This window comes from Mustela lutreola, chromosome 8 (assembly GCF_030435805.1).
Source record: "Mustela lutreola isolate mMusLut2 chromosome 8, mMusLut2.pri, whole genome shotgun sequence".
Taxonomy (NCBI): domain Eukaryota; kingdom Metazoa; phylum Chordata; class Mammalia; order Carnivora; family Mustelidae; genus Mustela; species Mustela lutreola.
The window spans coordinates 115,541,356-115,558,442 of NC_081297.1; the positions used below are offsets into that span (position 1 = coordinate 115,541,356).

The 17,087-nt window shown below is 36.9% G+C and overlaps 1 protein-coding gene across 2 annotated transcripts in view; it reads left to right on the forward strand.

Annotated features, from left to right (window-relative positions):
- Positions 1–17,087, forward strand: part of TMTC2 (transmembrane O-mannosyltransferase targeting cadherins 2) — a 437,325-nt gene that overhangs the window by 331,232 nt on the left and 89,006 nt on the right. For both annotated transcript variants that reach the window (XM_059186455.1, XM_059186453.1), the window contains one exon: positions 7,995–8,076. In XM_059186455.1, the coding sequence (XP_059042438.1) occupies positions 7,995–8,076 (82 nt within the window). The remainder of the gene's footprint in view (positions 1–7,994; positions 8,077–17,087) is intronic.

Below are 17,087 nucleotides of genomic sequence, written 5' to 3' on the forward strand. Positions count from 1 at the left end.
CATTCAGTAAATTCTGAGTTATAGGATTAAGACACACTTTATGGGGGGTGGTTGATATAATGGCTTATTTATTATTTTAAAAAGTATATACAAAATTTGTGGTATGGTTTACTTTTTCAACTATAACAATTCAAGCTAAAGCCTAATAGGGTAATTCTCTCTTTTTTTTTAAAGATTTTATTTATTCCTTTGAGAAAGAGAGTGAGAGAGAGAGAGTAGGAGCGGAGTGAGGGGCAGAGGGAGAAGCAGACTCCCTGCTCAGCAGGGAGCCTGATGTGGGGCTCGATCCCAGGATCCTGTAATCATGACCTGAGTCCAAGGCAGACTTAACTGACTGAGCCACCCAGGCATCCCCAGTGTAACTCTCTCTCATACTTAGTATTCCTAAGAGCTCTGAGAGTTAAGAATATTTGTGGGAGTTCTTTATAGATCCTGGATATCAACCGTTTGTCTGTACTGTCATTTGCAAATATCTTCTCCCATTCCGTGGGTTGCCTCTTTGTTTTGTTGACTGTTTCCTTTGCTGTGCAGAAGCTTTTGATTTTGATGAAGTCCCAAAAGTTTGTTTTCGCTTTTGTTTCCTTTGCCTTTGGAGACATATCTTGAAAGAAGTTGCTGTGGCTGATATCGAAGAGATTACTGCCTATGTTCTCCTCTAGGATTCTGATGGATTCCTGTCTCACATTGAGGTCTTTTATCCATTTTGAGTTTATCTTTGTGTACGGTGTAAGAGAATGGTTGAGTTTCATTCTTCTTCATATAGCTGTCCAGTTTTCCCAGCACCATTTATTGAAGAGACTGTCTTTTTTTCCACCGTATATTTTTTCCTGTCTTGTTGAAGATTATTTGACCATAGAATTGAGGGTCCATATCTGGGCTCTCTACTCTGTTCCACTGGTCTATGTATCTGTTTTTATGCCAGCACCATGCTGTCTTGGTGATCACAGCTTTGTAGTAAAGCTTGGAATCAGGTAACGTGATGCCCCCAGTTTTATTTTTGTTTTTCAACATTTGCTTAGCGATTTAGGGTCTCTTCTGATTCCATACAAATTTTAGGATTATTTGCTCCAGCTCTTTGAAAAATACCGGTGGAATTTTGACCGGAATGGCATTAAAAGTATAGATTGCTCTAGGCAGTATAGACATTTTAACAATGTTTATTCTTCCAATCCAAGAGCATGGAATGGTCTTCCATCTTTTTGTGTCTTCTTCAATTTCTTTCAGGAATGTTCTGTAGTTCCTTGAGTACAGTTCCTTTACCTCTTTGGTTAGGTTTATTCCCAGATATCTTATGGTTCTTGGTGCTATAGTAAATGGAATCGATTCTCTAATTTCCCTTTCTGTATTTTCATTGTTAGTGTATAAGAAAGCCACTGATTTCTGTACATTGACTTTGTATCCTGCAATGTTACTGAATTACTGTATGAGTTCTAGTAGTTTCGGGTTTTCCATATAAAGAATCATGTCATCTTTGAAGAGAGACAGTTTGACTTCTTCATTGCCAATTTGGATACCTTTCATTTCTCTTTGTTGTCTGATTGCTGTTGCAAGGTTGATACCCAGGATCTATAAAGAACTCCTCAAACTCAACACACACAAAACAGATAATCATATCAAAAAATGGGCAGAAGATATGAACAGACACTTCTCCAATGAAGACATACAAATGGCTATCAGACACATGAAAACATGTTCATCATCACTAGCCATCAGGGAGATTCAAATTAAAACCACATTGAGATATCACCTTACACCAGCTAGAATGGCCAAAATTAGCAAGACAGGAAACAACATGTGTTGGAGGGGATGTGGAGAAAGGGGAACCCTCTTCCACTGTTAGTGGGAATGCAAGTTGGTGCAGTCACTTTGGAGAACAGTGAGGAGATTCCTCAAGAAATTAAAAATAGACCTTCCCTATGACCCTGCAATTGCACTACTGGGTATTTATCCCCAAAATACAGATGTAGTGAAAAGAAGGGCCATCTGTACCCCAATGTTGATAGCAACAATGGCCACAGTCGCCAAACTGTGGAAAGAACCAAGATGCCTTTCAACAGACGGATGGATAAGGAATATGTGGTCCATATATACAGTGGAGTATTACACCTCCATCAGAAAGGATGAATACCCAACTTTTGTAGCAACATGGATGGGACTGGAAGAAATTATGCTGATTGAAATAAGTCAAGCAGAGAGAGTCAATTATCATATGGTTTCACTTATTTGTGGAGCATAACAAATAGCATGGAGGACAAGGGGAGTTAGAGAGGAGAAGGGAGTTGGGGAGTTGGGGGAAAGTGGAAGGGGAAGTGAACCATGGGAGACTATGGACTCTGTAAAACAATCTGAGGGGTCTGAAGCGGTGGGGGTGGGAGGTTGGGGGAACCAGGTGGTGGTATTAGAGAGGGCACGTATTGCATGGAGCACTGGGTGTGGTGCAAAAACAATGAATACTGTTATGCTGAAAATAAATAAATTTTTTAAAAAAGAATATTTGTGGGAGTGTATATATTTTTATATAAAAAATAGTTATGTATAGGGGCACTGGGTAGCTCAGGAGACTAAGTATCCATTCTTGGTTTGGGCTCAGGTCATGATCTCAGGGTTGTGGAATTGAGTCCCATGTTGGGCTCTGCACTGGGCATGGAGCTTGCTTAAGATTCTCTCTCCCCCTCTCCCTCTGCCCCCCTCCATAATATATATAAATAAATAAATGGAAAAAATATATATTTGTATATTTTGTAGTGGGGAGCAGTGTTACTCAGGCATCAGAAGAGGTGCTCCTTGCCTTGTACACCCATGTGGGTGGGCATCAGTTTCTGAACAGTGATGGTAGCATCCAGTTTAATTAGGAAACAAAATAAGCTGAAAGTGACTCCCACACCGTGGAACAGGCTCTATAAGCCTTACTCACTATTTACCTACCATGTGTAGGTTTGCTTGCTGCCAGTCAAGAGAGGGATGACCTTACAAGACCTAATGATTTTTCCATAAATTTAAATAATGCTATCTTGTGTCTATGTTTATAATACTCAGTATAGTGTTACAAGTAATATATAATGTAAATATAATGTAGGGATATTGATACTCGCAAAGCTCTAATCCCTGGGTATGGATCCTGTCCTTGTCCAGGGAAATGTCGGTTCTCTCTTCTCATCCTGCTCACTCTTCTGATCCCACAGCCACTGCTCCCAGATCGCACTGTGCTGCTCACGGTCCAGTTGTTTAATTTTCAGGACTGACGCTATGCTCTGCACAGTGTCTAGTCTAGGACTGTGCCAAGAATTTCTCTAGCTGTTTTATGTCCTTGACTTCTGAATCACCTGCATTGTCAACTGCTCCTTTTTCTGGGATACTGGGTTTTTGCTGTTTTAACTGACTTGTGTGTGGGTACAGTGAATAGTCATGTACAAACTGTAAATACTTACCTAGAATTACAATTTTGTACAAATTAAATATCTGCTCTCCAAGCACTTTATATATAAAGGGACTTGGTCTAGTATCTTAGAGTTCAAGTCATATAATTAGCATGTTAGTATGGACTCTTAAAAGTAATCACATCATCACAATTAAGAGAAAAAGGAAATTATTAGCAGTTGCAGCCATCACAGAAAGCCTTATAGAAAACTGAGTGTTTAGTTAAGGCTTGAGGTAAAAAATGCATAACAACAAGTGAAAAAATGAGCAACATTACAGACTGGAAGAAATAACTAAGGGAAGACATAGGAGCTATGGATAAGGCAGATGAGGAAATTGGCCTGATAAGGTAGGGGAATTTTTCCAGGAAGATTTGAGCTAGATTGTGGAAGATTTTGAAAATTAAATTGATTATTAAACAGAATGTATGGAAACTATGAGCTATGAAAATATTTCTGAGCAAGAGCATAAGAAATTAATTAATATGACGAAATGAAGTTTATTAGGTCAGGACGTCTGAAATCTGTGTCCTTCTAGAGGCAAAATGAGAAGAGATTTGACTTAAGGCAGGGGAAAGTGTCAGGAATGAGAAGCATTTTATAGAAAAATTGTGAAACTTAGTTTCTAGGAACACCTGGGTGGCTCAGTCCATTATGCGTCTGCCTTCAGGTCAGGTCATGATCCCAGAGTCCTGGGATCCAGTCCCACATTGGGCTCCCTGCTCAGGAGGGAGCCTGCTTCTTCCTCTGTCTGCTGCTCCCCCTGCTTGTGCTCTCTCTCTCTGACAAATAAATAAATAAAATCTTTTAAAAATTTTTTACTTTCTATATGACATGAAATTTGGAAAAGGATTTTTAAATTTTGGTAAGTAAAAACCACATAGTGGCATTGAAGTTGGAAGGAAGGATTCTTTTGAAAAGACAGAAGGAAAAAATATCAAAGAATATCCAAGTTTTGTATGATAAATCCGAAGCTAGTTATTTCCCTACTTCTTGTGATTTTTTTTTTTTAAGCAATCCTCCAAATTGGTATTAATTATGTTTACGTTCCCAAATGAGGAAAAAGAGACTCAGATGTGTTCCTAAAGATACTCCAAGTCACTCTCACTGTTAAATAAGTAGATTCAACAAGAATCAAACACAGGCTTGTTGTCTCTGGGCCAGTTCTTTCAGTGAGAATTGGAGAAATTGTTTGCCCACAGTGCTCTGTAACTAATTCCCCTGCTTATTGGGTTATGTGTTCGTTATGTGCTTCTTGCAACGAAGGACTCGAGGCCAAGCATGCTGTGCTGTTCACAGTTCCATCCCCGTTACTTAGAGCTGTACAGGGCAAAGAGTAGGCCTTCAGTAAATAATTTTTAACCAACAGAAACAAAGGAACAGGCACATAAACAAGTCACAGAGATGGTGGTAGTAACTGAGCCTCCCAACTCACATTTCCCTTATTTGTCACAGCTGACCACAGTGCCTTTTTCTTGGTTTTCTGAACCACCCCACATGCTCAGACATCAGCCAGTATACGAAATGAGTAATGTGCTAGATGCAAGGAGTTTGTACAACCAGTAAGTACTCCATGGTCCTTGCTTGTAGAAAATGCTGACAAAACCTAAAAGCATCAAGAAAAACCTGAGAAATTACTTTTTCTTCTCTACTTCCTTAACTACCATCTTCCTAAAACAGTTACAGTTGAAAGAATAAATTGGATTAAGCATAGTGTTAACCTGCCAGGTGCCATCTTTCTTCCTAAGACACAGTAATATATGTGTGTGGTGGGTTTATGCATGTGGTTGACTTGATTTCTTATATTCTTGTGAGGATTTGATTTTCCTCCTCATTATTTGGCACTTGACTAAATAAATAGTGATCCAAGCAGAAAGATAGGTTTTTGCATGATGGTTTTGTACTCCCCTCTACCCCAAGAAAGATTGTTCTGGCCTTTGATGTGTTTATTTTACATCTAAGAGACGTTGGGACTCATTGCCTTTAATAATTTGGTCCACTGAGCAACCAGAGTCCACTGTCCTTTGAGATCTGGTGCATGTTTTTAGCGCTACATACTATTGTTTTGCCAGTGGACTACACACAAGCATTTTATAACCCTGTTTACTGTGACATTGATAAATGAGCCAGTTTCTTCTCTATCCTGAAAAACTTAAAAACTTAAGTGGAAGAAGCTTCACAGCCCTCTGTATCTTTGCACATAACATTTGTACAGACTTTACAAGAATAGTTTTCATTTTGTATCTTTAATTATCTTCTGTGAGTTCTTTGTACATAATTTTCTAATGGTGATTTAAAGGCTGAGCACATCTTACTGAGACTGTGTAGGTAACAAAAAATACTCTTTGACATTTAGAATTCTGTGTTCTATTGCATACTGTATGTGTGTATATGTAATAGTTAACATGTATTACAAACATACCTAGGTTACCGTAATAACTACTTTTTCAGTTTGTCTCAGGTGATCTACTGATCTTATGAAGTAGATTTGATATCTTCTTTTTAGAGTTAATACACTTTATTTTTAGAGCAGTTTAAGGTTTATAAAAAAGAATTGAGGAGCACCTGGGTGGCTCAGTCAGTTGGGCATCAGTCTCTTGATTTCAGCTCAGGTTGTGATCTTGGGGTCATAGGATCATGCTCTGTAGTCGGTGTAGAGTCTGCTTGGAATTATCTCTCTCCCTCTCCCTCTGCCTTAACCCCCCATTCTCATCCCTCCCATCCCCGCAAATAAATAAATAAAATGTTGTTTTAAGAAATTGAGCTGCAATTTCCAATTCCGCAAATTCCAAATACTCCCTTACCTTCCTATGACCCTACACAGTTTTCCTATCATTATCAACCTGCATTAGTGTTGTCTATGAGTTTTGACAAATATATAATAACATGTGTCCATTATTTCTATATTCTACAGAATAGTTTCACTGCCCCAGAAATTCTCTGTGCTCTACCTATCTTCAATTATGTAATAGAGAACACTACAGCTACGAGATGATATAATTTTCTGAGGGTCACATGGCTACACCAATGGGGAAGCTGTTCTACCAGCCTAGAACCTATGATCCAAACTTACACATTACTCAGCCTGATTCAGTACAGTTATTTAATTATTTTATGGAATCCTAACTTTGTAAGATTCTTGTTAAGTCTTACTAACTTCATGAAAGTATGACATGTGTAGGGAGCCTTTGCCTGTACTTTCCTTTGATGTTACAATGTTATGAGAAATATGGCAGGGAATTAAAATTTTAATTATTGGGTATTTTGCAAGACTTGTGAGTTAAAGAGAAGTTACTTGACTGGAGTAGAATTAGTAAAATAGCAGAAGAAATGAAGATGTCAGTTGTCTGCCGTCTGCTTTAGACGGTAGAAACTATATGTAGGCTGGGCCCTACTGTGGAGAGTAATGGTGAATAGAGGATGTAGGGACAGTGATTTTTTAAATGAGTGAATGAACAAAAAGGGAGGGGTGGACAGAGAAGTGAGTCAAAGTTGAATGGTGGAATGTAGGTCAATTACACACCTATACTTTTATAAGATTTATCTCTGTAGCAGTAGTTTAAAAAAGTACCTGAAGAAAGAAAAACATTGCCTGAAGTTGCTGTGGTAGATGGTGTATAAGTTAGAAGGAGCAAGGAGATCAGATGAGCTTTCTTCACTCTAGACCATGACTTCTGGAGATGTCCACCACCCAGTGCCTTGCTGCCACGCAGACAGCAGAACTCTTCATTCCAGCCTTACAGAGCAAGACAGGCTTGCGCCGGGAAAGTTCTCCTTGGGGCTCTTCTATCTCAAGCCACCCCTTTGTGTTACTCTGTAGGCCATTTCAATTCAGAAGCTATAACACGGTAAAGAGCATACAGTTTTAGGATCTACCAGGAATCATATTATTTTATGAAAAGTCAGTCTATTGCCTACAAGTCTTTCCCCCTGCTTGTTGCTTATTTTCTTTTCTTTCTTTCTTACTTAAAATTAAAACCATAGCTAGGAAGAAGCACTAGCTTTAGATTAAATCCTGGTTTAGGAGTATTTTAGTCATGAAAGATAAGCAGTAGTTGTGTGAGATTCAACAAACTGTGACCTACTTCTTCATATGTAAAGCGAGCCATTAGGACAAAATCATCTCAAAAGCCAAAATGCTCCAAATTCTTTACCAGGAAGAAGAAGTGAAGAGGAAACCAACAGAAGGGAGATAATAAAATAGAAAATGAAAATGATGTTTCCCACCATTCCTTCAAACTATCTCATCCTTTTGGTTTTTGTGAAATCCTTTTTTTTTTTTTTACTTTTTTCTCTTGCCTTCCTGGCCTCTTCTCTGATCTCTTTGATGAACTCACTCTCACTGTCTTTTCTTCTAATTTTGGTGTTTCCCAGGGTTCTGACTTCATTCGTTTCTCTCAGCATACTCTCCTTGATCATCCTTGTTTAGATTAAAAATTTAAAAAACAAAACAAAACACTTTTTTGTGTGTGTGATGATTGCTAAGTAGGCATGAGTCTACTTACTTCATTTGGGCCCAGGAGGTAAATGGTCCTTCACGATCTACTGCTGAATCATCCATTTTCTCTGTTTTTTAAGGGTCGTAAGAGTGAGGCTGAAAAATTCTTCTTGAAGGCTATTGAGCTGGATCCCACGAAAGGAAACTGTTACATGCATTATGGTGAGTGGTTGATAGTTTTTTCCACGTCCCCCACATTTACTGTTCATGTTGGTATAAGATTTAGGATTTGCCAGCAAAGAGCATTTTGAGACGGCATGGGCTTCGTTGCTCCAGATTTCGCCCCATGCTGTAGTCTTAGCTTCTCATTCAAAGCAGTCATGTTCTCGAGGGCTATGCGTTACATTTTCCATTAGTAATTTTCATAGGACTTCAGTGGGGAGAGGCATTTTCACAATTGTCTCTTTCAAGTCCAGTGTGAACTGTAAATAAGGGATCATCAGAAAAGCATCCTGCTCTTTGCAGGTATGGACCCAGAATATTAGCTCTCTTATACTTGTAAATGATAATGTATTATTCACTGATCTATCATTTTGAAGTTTTGGAGGTTTACATTTTGACGACAAGTTCTAGCTTGCTGGAAAATAAAAAATGTACCCAGTCCTCTAGATACCTGAGACTGGGGTCAAGGATAAACCATAAATAGTGTAAAAGATGTCTTTCTCATTCAGGTTAGCATTGGCCTTAATCAGCCCAGAGTGAACTTACATAACAAGTCTGTCACACTCTACTCTGTCATTAGTAGTGAGTCATGTGGTAAGTGAGGTGAAGTATATAGCTGGTTTGGTGTTGGGTAAGAGTACTTATTTCTACCAGATTTGTAGTTGGCATGACTTTCAAGGAATCAAAAAGCATTTAATTTTCCTGATTCTCGGGGTGGGGGGGATGATTTTTTGACCGCTCTTGGCTTTGATGTGTTATTATCGAGTAGTGAACTGAAAGATAGACGGTAGTTAAATCTTAAAGGAATAAAGCTAATACCCTTCTTAAAGTTATTCTTTCTAACATTTTACAGTTGGTAAAACAAAATTCAGTGAGAGGCTGTCAGTGTGGAAAATGGAAAAAGTAAAATGGAAGATGCACTTTACCAACCACAAGTCCATTTGTTTATTTACATTTTGGATATGTTTATAAATCTCGGGTCATGATGCTTTATCTTTCCAGCATAACGCAGCCTGTAATTTCACATGGGCTGTTGCATAACTAGTCCAGATTTTGTTTCACGATGCAGTGTTATTGCATGTTGGGTTGGCAGTCAACTAATTTAAGTTTGCTGCAGAATTTATTTTATTTTTACAGGATTTCTCATATGAACTATTTTAAATTAGATTTTCTCATGCATACTATTTTGGGCACCCCTACTGTGCATTAAAGTAGGTCCATGATTATTTTCCCTGAGTGCTTCTTATTGCATCTTTTGAAGTAGAATTTTTTTCCCCGATCTTGCCTTCTATGCTTCCTTTACCTCAAACTAGTTCCAGTTAATAATCTCCTAATCTTGTTTCCATAATTTTATTATATGCTTTAGGTTTTTCATAGTTGATTCCTTTATATTTCCTTACTGGTTCATTGGAATTGCAAAGAGAAAAAAAACTGTTGTGTTCGTTTTAAGAGTTTGCCTCCTCATTATTATGAATTATCTGTTTTTACCCACTTCTGTTTTATTATTTTTTTCTATGACATCATCCTCCTGATTTTTTTTTCCAGTTTTGGTATTAGTGAGAAATTTTTGGATTTAGTTTTGACAGAAAGTGTAACAAATCCTTTATTGTAAAGGTTACTTGAAAATAGTGATAATGCGCATTCTGTAACTGTATGTGTAAAAACGGACTCAGCACTCCTGGATTATTTTAAAGTTTCTAGCGATATACACTATTAAAAATATGTGTATTTTTAATGGGAGGAATGAGTACATAATGTCCTATAATTTTATGAAATAGTTTCAATACTTTTTCCCATTCTGGAATAGGAAATGAAAAAGACTCAGGATAAAGCATCAAGAAGTGGTAGTTAAGACAAAATAACCTACAAATGGACAGGAAGCCCATAACTGAGTGCTTGATATTCCTGTCTGACTGTGCTTATGTTCTAAAAAATGTACATTTAATTTGGGAGAAATCTACTTCAAATAACTAAATTTTAGAACCGGAAGATTCCTTAAAATGCTCTGATATAATTCCTCTCTTGTACAAATAAAGCCTAAAGACCAAAGCCTAGAGAAATGAAATTGGCTTGCCCAAGTTAGTTAAAAGTAACTAACCTTTGAGTCTCTTGATAACTGCCATTGACTTTTCTTCTCTAAAGTATGTTCCATTTCTCTCACAACATGGGGAGATACCCAAGCAGATATGCAGGTAGATAAGTAGGTATTTTTAATTAGTAGGTCCTTCTATGCAGTTTTAGAATGTCAAATGCATATAATTATAATTCAGCTTAAAAAGTTTAGGGAAGGACTTGTATCCACTTTAATGTATATACAACGTGTCTGATGGTGTGAGGTACCATTCTATTTCCAGAAAGTGAGTAGTGCTATGTATGAAATAAATAGTGTGATGTCATTTTAAGAAGGTGATGTGGGAGAAGTAGGGTGCTTCTTGGCAGCAAGGAGTCAAGGAGAGCATCTGTGAAAAGGTGATGTTTGAAATCTCTACATGTGAACTGGCTATTTGAAGAGCCAGGTAAGAGCATTTCAGATAGAAGAAACAAAGTTCAAAGGCCAAAGGCAAGAACAAGCTGGTGTTCACAGCAGAGAAGGAAAGCCAATATGACTGGATCATATTGAACCAAATTGGAAAGTGGGAGGAAATGAGACTGGAGAGAAAGCAGAGCAGAGCCTGTGGGGTTTTATCAATCAATCTAAGGAGTTTGCATTTTCTTCCTAGGGCAAAGGAGGGGACTGTGTGGAGAAGACAGGATTAGGGAAAGGTCTAGGGGAACTCTTGCTGTGTTTTAGTCAAGAGAAGATAGATTAGACTTGGGAACAGTTGTGGAAATGTAAATATTTTGTTGAAAGAATACACTTACCTTCTTTAGAAATATCTAAGAAAAAAAAAATATCTAAGACAATTGAGAATGGAGAGACCATGATTTCCATTTTTGCACATCAATATCTAGCATATTGTCCTATACAGGGTAATGTGCAACAAATGTTGGTTGAGCTCAGTTAGAGATGGTCTCCATTTTAGACTTGAATGTGATTTCCAAAATAGACCAAAAGGTTGTTCCATTAGCATTTTTATTATTTCTTGTCCAAGGAGATACATAGTATGATTCCTATCAGTTCTCGATCAACTTACTGGTTATGGATATTTTTAGGATATTTATACCCACAATTGAATGAATAATAATACTTCCTCAGCTTAAAAATTTTATTTATTTAAATAAGATATACACATTGTTTTGTTATCTTTTTTTTTTCCCAATACTTTTGCAAATGCCCATGAAAATGTCAGCATGGGAGAGTTTTGTTCTATTGAAAATTCTCTCTCCTGTATGTTGATGTGCTTTTGATTTGCTTGTTAATTATACACATGACTTTGAAAATGCCATCCATTTGGGACTAGACAAAGAGAATTAATTATATAATTTATATTGACTGCAATGATCATTAGAAGGCAGTATTTAAAAGTACTCATAGTTGGGATGCCTGCGTGGCTCAGTCGTCAGTTAAGCATCTGCCTTCAGCTCAGTCTTGGGATCGAGTCCCACATCTGGCTCCCTGCTTCTCCCTCTGTCCCTCATACTGTGCTTATGCTCTCTCGCTCTCTCTGACAAATAAATAATTAAAGTATTTTTTAAAAATTACTCTCCGTTACTTGTATTTTTAATCTACCAGTTTTGTGTTTTTGAGGAAGGGTTGAGTACAAGATTGTCTTTTTTTCTTCAGGATGGCATGCAACAAAGAAAGCTGGATAGGTTTATAAAACTGGTTCAATAAGTTTGTTAAATGTAGGGCTTTCTGGTACCTGTAATCTCTGGGATTAAGATTCCTTATCTGTAAAATGTGAAAGAGTTGATGTGAGCTTTCAAAATGTTTTTCTATACTAAGATTTCATGTTGTTGTTAATATATACTCAATTTCTCAGTGATCTTGCATCAAAAATGTTAAAGAATATGTAGAAAACAGGTTTCACACCATGGTATCAGTAATAGTATAATGTTACATTCATGTGTCATCCAGTTTACAGTGCATCCCATGCCCATATGGAACAAATCATATGAAATTTTTATGGAATTTGGTTTATAAATTTCAAAGATGAGAATTTGGTGCCTTGAAGTGTCATGGGGCCTGTACTTCAAGGGATTCTCCCTGGTTTTCCCAGTGGCTCCAGTGGAAAGCTTCTGCCAAAAGAATAAAAGTGAAGACAAGAAGTCACTCTCTTTTATTTTTCTTTTTGAAGAATTAGTAGGAAAACCATTTTATCAAACAGAATAATTCTATTACAATTTTTTCTTTATGTGTATAGTAGTAAATTTTATGTAGATTAAAACAGCTTAAGTTAATGTGCATTTGTTATAAGACAACTACTGTGTATATATCTGGGTGGATGGGAATTCATTAGTTATTAAGGACAAAAACAAAAAAGGGAAAAGGAAGCAGACTGTGATAAATGTTCTTGAGAAGTACACTTTTGTGTAGACCTTGGATGGTTTCTTTTTCTATCAACCTCTAACTGTATGTTTTTAAGAGTTAAGCCCTTAGCCTTATTTTCTTTATTACAGTTATAATCTGGGGTGAAGTTGTTCATTCCAGGGGTTCAGCTATATAGTGATGAGTCCTGAACCTCTTCATCCAACTCAGTATTTATCAAGCTAGATGTAGAGAGACAACAGGGAACAAGACAGGTTCCAATAGAGATGCCAAACTGGTAAGGGAGGCCCACATTGTAAAAATGATCATTTAATTATAATTACAGTTGTTTTATGAAGGAATATAAAGGGGGCTTGATTTGGGGGGTTGGGGAGCAGGAGAACTATGCCTGATGAACTTACACATAAACTATATTTGAATAAATAGGAGATCACCAGAAAGAATTGTAGATACAAGGGGATACATTGAAGAGCAATAAAGCAGGGAGAGTGCTTGATGCAGAAGACACAGCATATGTCTGGAAGATAGTTCAAGGGCAGAATTAGGACCATAGCTGGAAACTCTGAGAAGATAGTTCCGGCTCCATGGGAGGAACATTAGAATTTATGAGAGCCATCAGCTTATGAAATGAATGCCCATTGAAGATTTTTCAACTGTGGGTTTATAAGGATGATAGAAGGAATTGAAGCATTGGTAATAGAAGAGGACTGATCTGGGCAACCATGAAATCATTTCTAATGTAAAGGAACAGTCATTTTGTCCTTCTTTTTCTTGAACCTACAAAGAAGTGTAGAATTTTTAAAATTATGATTATCTAGATTATTATTTGGCTCTACTTCTCAATTTTAGAAACCTGAAAATGTGTTACTACATTTATCCCGATCTTTTTCAATCATTATGTAATCCCTGTGAGGTAGGAATAGATCTCAACTCCATTTGACTGAAATAATGGAAGTTCAGAATTTCCATGTGATTCTCTAGGTCAGAAATTTTCAACGTTCATAGTGGGAAAAGAACTTGAAAAGTCCAGCTCTTTCAACTTCTAAGCACAGGACTTTCAATTATAGATATTATAGTCTCTTTGTCTTCAGGATGCTCTTAAACTTCATTTTAAAATGTAGGCCCTGGGGTGCCTGGGTGGCACAGTCGGTTAAACCACCGACTCTTGGTTTCGCCTCAGGTCCTGATCCCAAGGCTGTGAGATCAAGCCCTCCATCAGGCTCCACACTCAGCACAGAGTCATCCTGAGATTCTTTCTTCCTCTCCCTCTGCCCCTCCCACTCATTGTCTCACTTTCTGTCTCTCTCAAATAAATAACAAAATAATGCTTAAAAAAAAAAAAATAAAGTAGGTCCGGGAGGAAATTGTTAAAATGTCATATTTGATATTTTTTCAGTGAACACTGAAAGGGGGAATTCAAAATATGTGATAGGTCGAATTGGTAAGAGGTCTGTAGTTATTTTTTATTATTGTAATTAAAGCTGTTCAGAGGATGGCAATGAACTGGGGTTGATTGTGTTGTAGCATTCTATATTTTAATCACTTCATAAACTCCAAGAGTAATTTTAAAAAATTAAATAATGAACTAAGTAATGGTATTGCCTTGATTTAAAATACATTTTTGAAAATAGATTTTGGTTAGCTTTTCCAAAATTTCATTGAGATGCAATTATGTTTAATGCTTAAGACCAAAATATTTTATTAAAATATCAGTATTTGTGTCCCTTTATTGCTCCAAGGACAGCGCAGACAGCTCACAGATATATAATTAGAACATGATATTTCTAAATATCATTCTAAACTATTTCATTTCTTACCTGTGATTTTTTAATTTTTAAATTTGCTATTACAATGTGTCTAATAGGTTAATATTATTTAATCTTTTTAATCTTCACACCTGTGTGTATTTTATGTGCAATATGTTTGAACACTTTTTAAAATTAAAACTTCATCGTGAATAGAAAGGGAAGACCAGGAAAGGGAGTCTTTAAGCTTATAAGCAAAGAATAGAGGAAAAATTAAAGGATTAATGTATTTCCAAAAGAAATACAGTTAAAGGACAAAGAGTTAAATGATAGCAAATAATTTCCATAAAATCACAAGATAAAACATCCGTCTACGTAAGACATGAGAAGCTGTAAACCTGCAAGGAAAACAGAACATGAAGACCAAGGGACATGAATGAGTAATTCCCCAAAGAGGAAATATAACAGATTTTAAAAGATAAGTAAATACAGAATTTCATTAGAAATAAAGAGATTCACATTCAAATAACAACATATTCCCTTAAGTTACTCTAGCATTTATTCTCAATAATTCTCATTAAAACATATGTTAAATAAATATTTTTCTTCTATGTTTAAGATTATCAACAAAAGATTATCAACAAAAGCCTGTAATTGGAGCACAATATTGCTATTTGTTAGAGGCAAAAATGGAAAAGCATCTAAATACTTGAAAAAGAAAAATGATTAAATACATTAGTGTTATTTCTATTTGATGAAATATTTAAAATCCTAAGTTACATTTATAAAGAACATACAATAACAGTCAGCTGCCTATGTTACTGTACATGAAGAATGATTAAATTTTACAAAATAACTATAGCGTGAAGAAAGCAACACAAGGGGCATCTGGGTGATTCAGTTAAGCATCCAACTCTTGATTTTGATTCAGGTCATGATCTCAGGGTCATGAGATCAAGCCCAGTGTCAGGCTCTGTGCTGGTTGTGGAGTCGGCTTGGGATTCTCTCTCCCTCTGCCCCTTCCAACTCCACACACAGACTCTCTCAAGAATGAAGAAGAAGAAGAAGAAGAAGAAAGAAAGAAAAGAAAAGAAAACCAAACAAGCTATGTTAATAGTTGTTCTCGGTTTTTGGACTCTGGCAGCCTTTTTTTGTGTGTGGGGGTGGGGGGGAAAGGCTTACTTTCTATTTTATATTTTCTTTAACATGTACATTATGAAGGAATATATACTTGATAAAATGTAAAAAATAAGTGACTTAGGGGCACCTAGTTGGCTCAGTGGGTTAAAGCCTCTGCCTTCGGCTGAGGTCATGGTCCCAGGGTCCTGGGATTGAGCCCCTCATCAGGCTCTCTGCTCAGTGGGGAGCCTGCTTCGCCTGCCTCTCTGCCTCCTTGTGATCTCTCTCTCTCTCTGTCAAATAAAAATAAATAAAATCTTAAAAAATTAGTGACTTAAACTATCATTCAGATAGTTTATAGAAAATTATAGTAAACAAGTAATTATCCAAAAATTATTTAACTGAACTCAACATGTAAAATTTAAGGTATAAAAATTAAATGAGAAAGGAATAAAAAGCAAAAGGCATCTTGCCTGAATTCTCTGTTAAATACCACATTTTCATGATGAATTCATCAAATGTAACAGTAACAAAGCATTTACTTAGGACATTTTTGTCCTGAGAAATTCTCATGGAATTTTCATCTAATCCCCACAAAAGCCAAGTGGGGAGGTTACCAGACTGCCTTCATTTTGCAGATGAGGAAAGTGAAGTCATCAAGCTGTAAGGTAAAGTCCCCAAGATCTCAGAGTCATTCAATAGTAGGGGCAGCACTGCATTGGGCTCTCTGCTCAGCGGGGAGCCTGCTATCCCCCCTCTCTCTCTGCCTGCCTCTCTGCCTATTTGTTGCCAAATAAATAAATAAATAATCTTTAAAAAACAAAGAAAAAAAAAATAGTAGGGGCAACATTTGAACCAAGGTATTCCTGAATGTTACACTGCACTGTCTCTTAATCAATACAGGAGATAAAGAGATGCTTACATGCTCTGTTGGTAGGTTTATTGATACATAAAATATGTATCAGATACACTGAAAGTTGAGAACCACTCCCCCACCTTTTATTTATTACCATCAATTTAGGTGTTAGGAGTTGAGCATATGGATTTGGGGAGGACACTAACATTCGGACCATAGTACCCACCATATTTTATCATAAATCTAACAAAAAAATACTATTGATTCTGTCATTCTAAAATATTTGACGTGGGGCGCCTGGATTGCTCAGTGGGTTAAGCCTCTGCCTTCGGCTCAAGTCATGATCCCAGGGTCCTGGGATCAAGGCCCACATCAGGCTTTCTGCTCAGTGGGGAGCATGTTTCCCCCACTTCCCCCCCACTCCCTGGCCTGCCTCCCTGCCTTCTTGTGATCTTGATCCATCATATAAATAAATAAAATCTTTAAAAAAAAATAAAGATAAAATATACAAAGATTATAAGATGTTTCACAATATTAGGTTGATTAAATCAATTTGAGTAATATGGTATGACCTGACGCCAGCGTTTTGAGAATTTACATGAAGAAAAGCGTTTGATGTCATGCTGGGCACATCTGTCCTCATTAATGCTAGCGCTATTATTTTGAAACTCAGTGCTCAACAATTATGTCTCTGCACCAGTGCTGGGTGTTTTTATGTATCTTTTGTTGTTGCGGTAATCCAACACTGTGCAGAAATAATACTGTCCTGGTTTTACAGATGTGGGGTTTAAGGTATCAAGAGTGTATGTGACAATATTGAAGGCCCAGCAAGTTGGCAAAGGAAGGATATGAACCCTCCTTT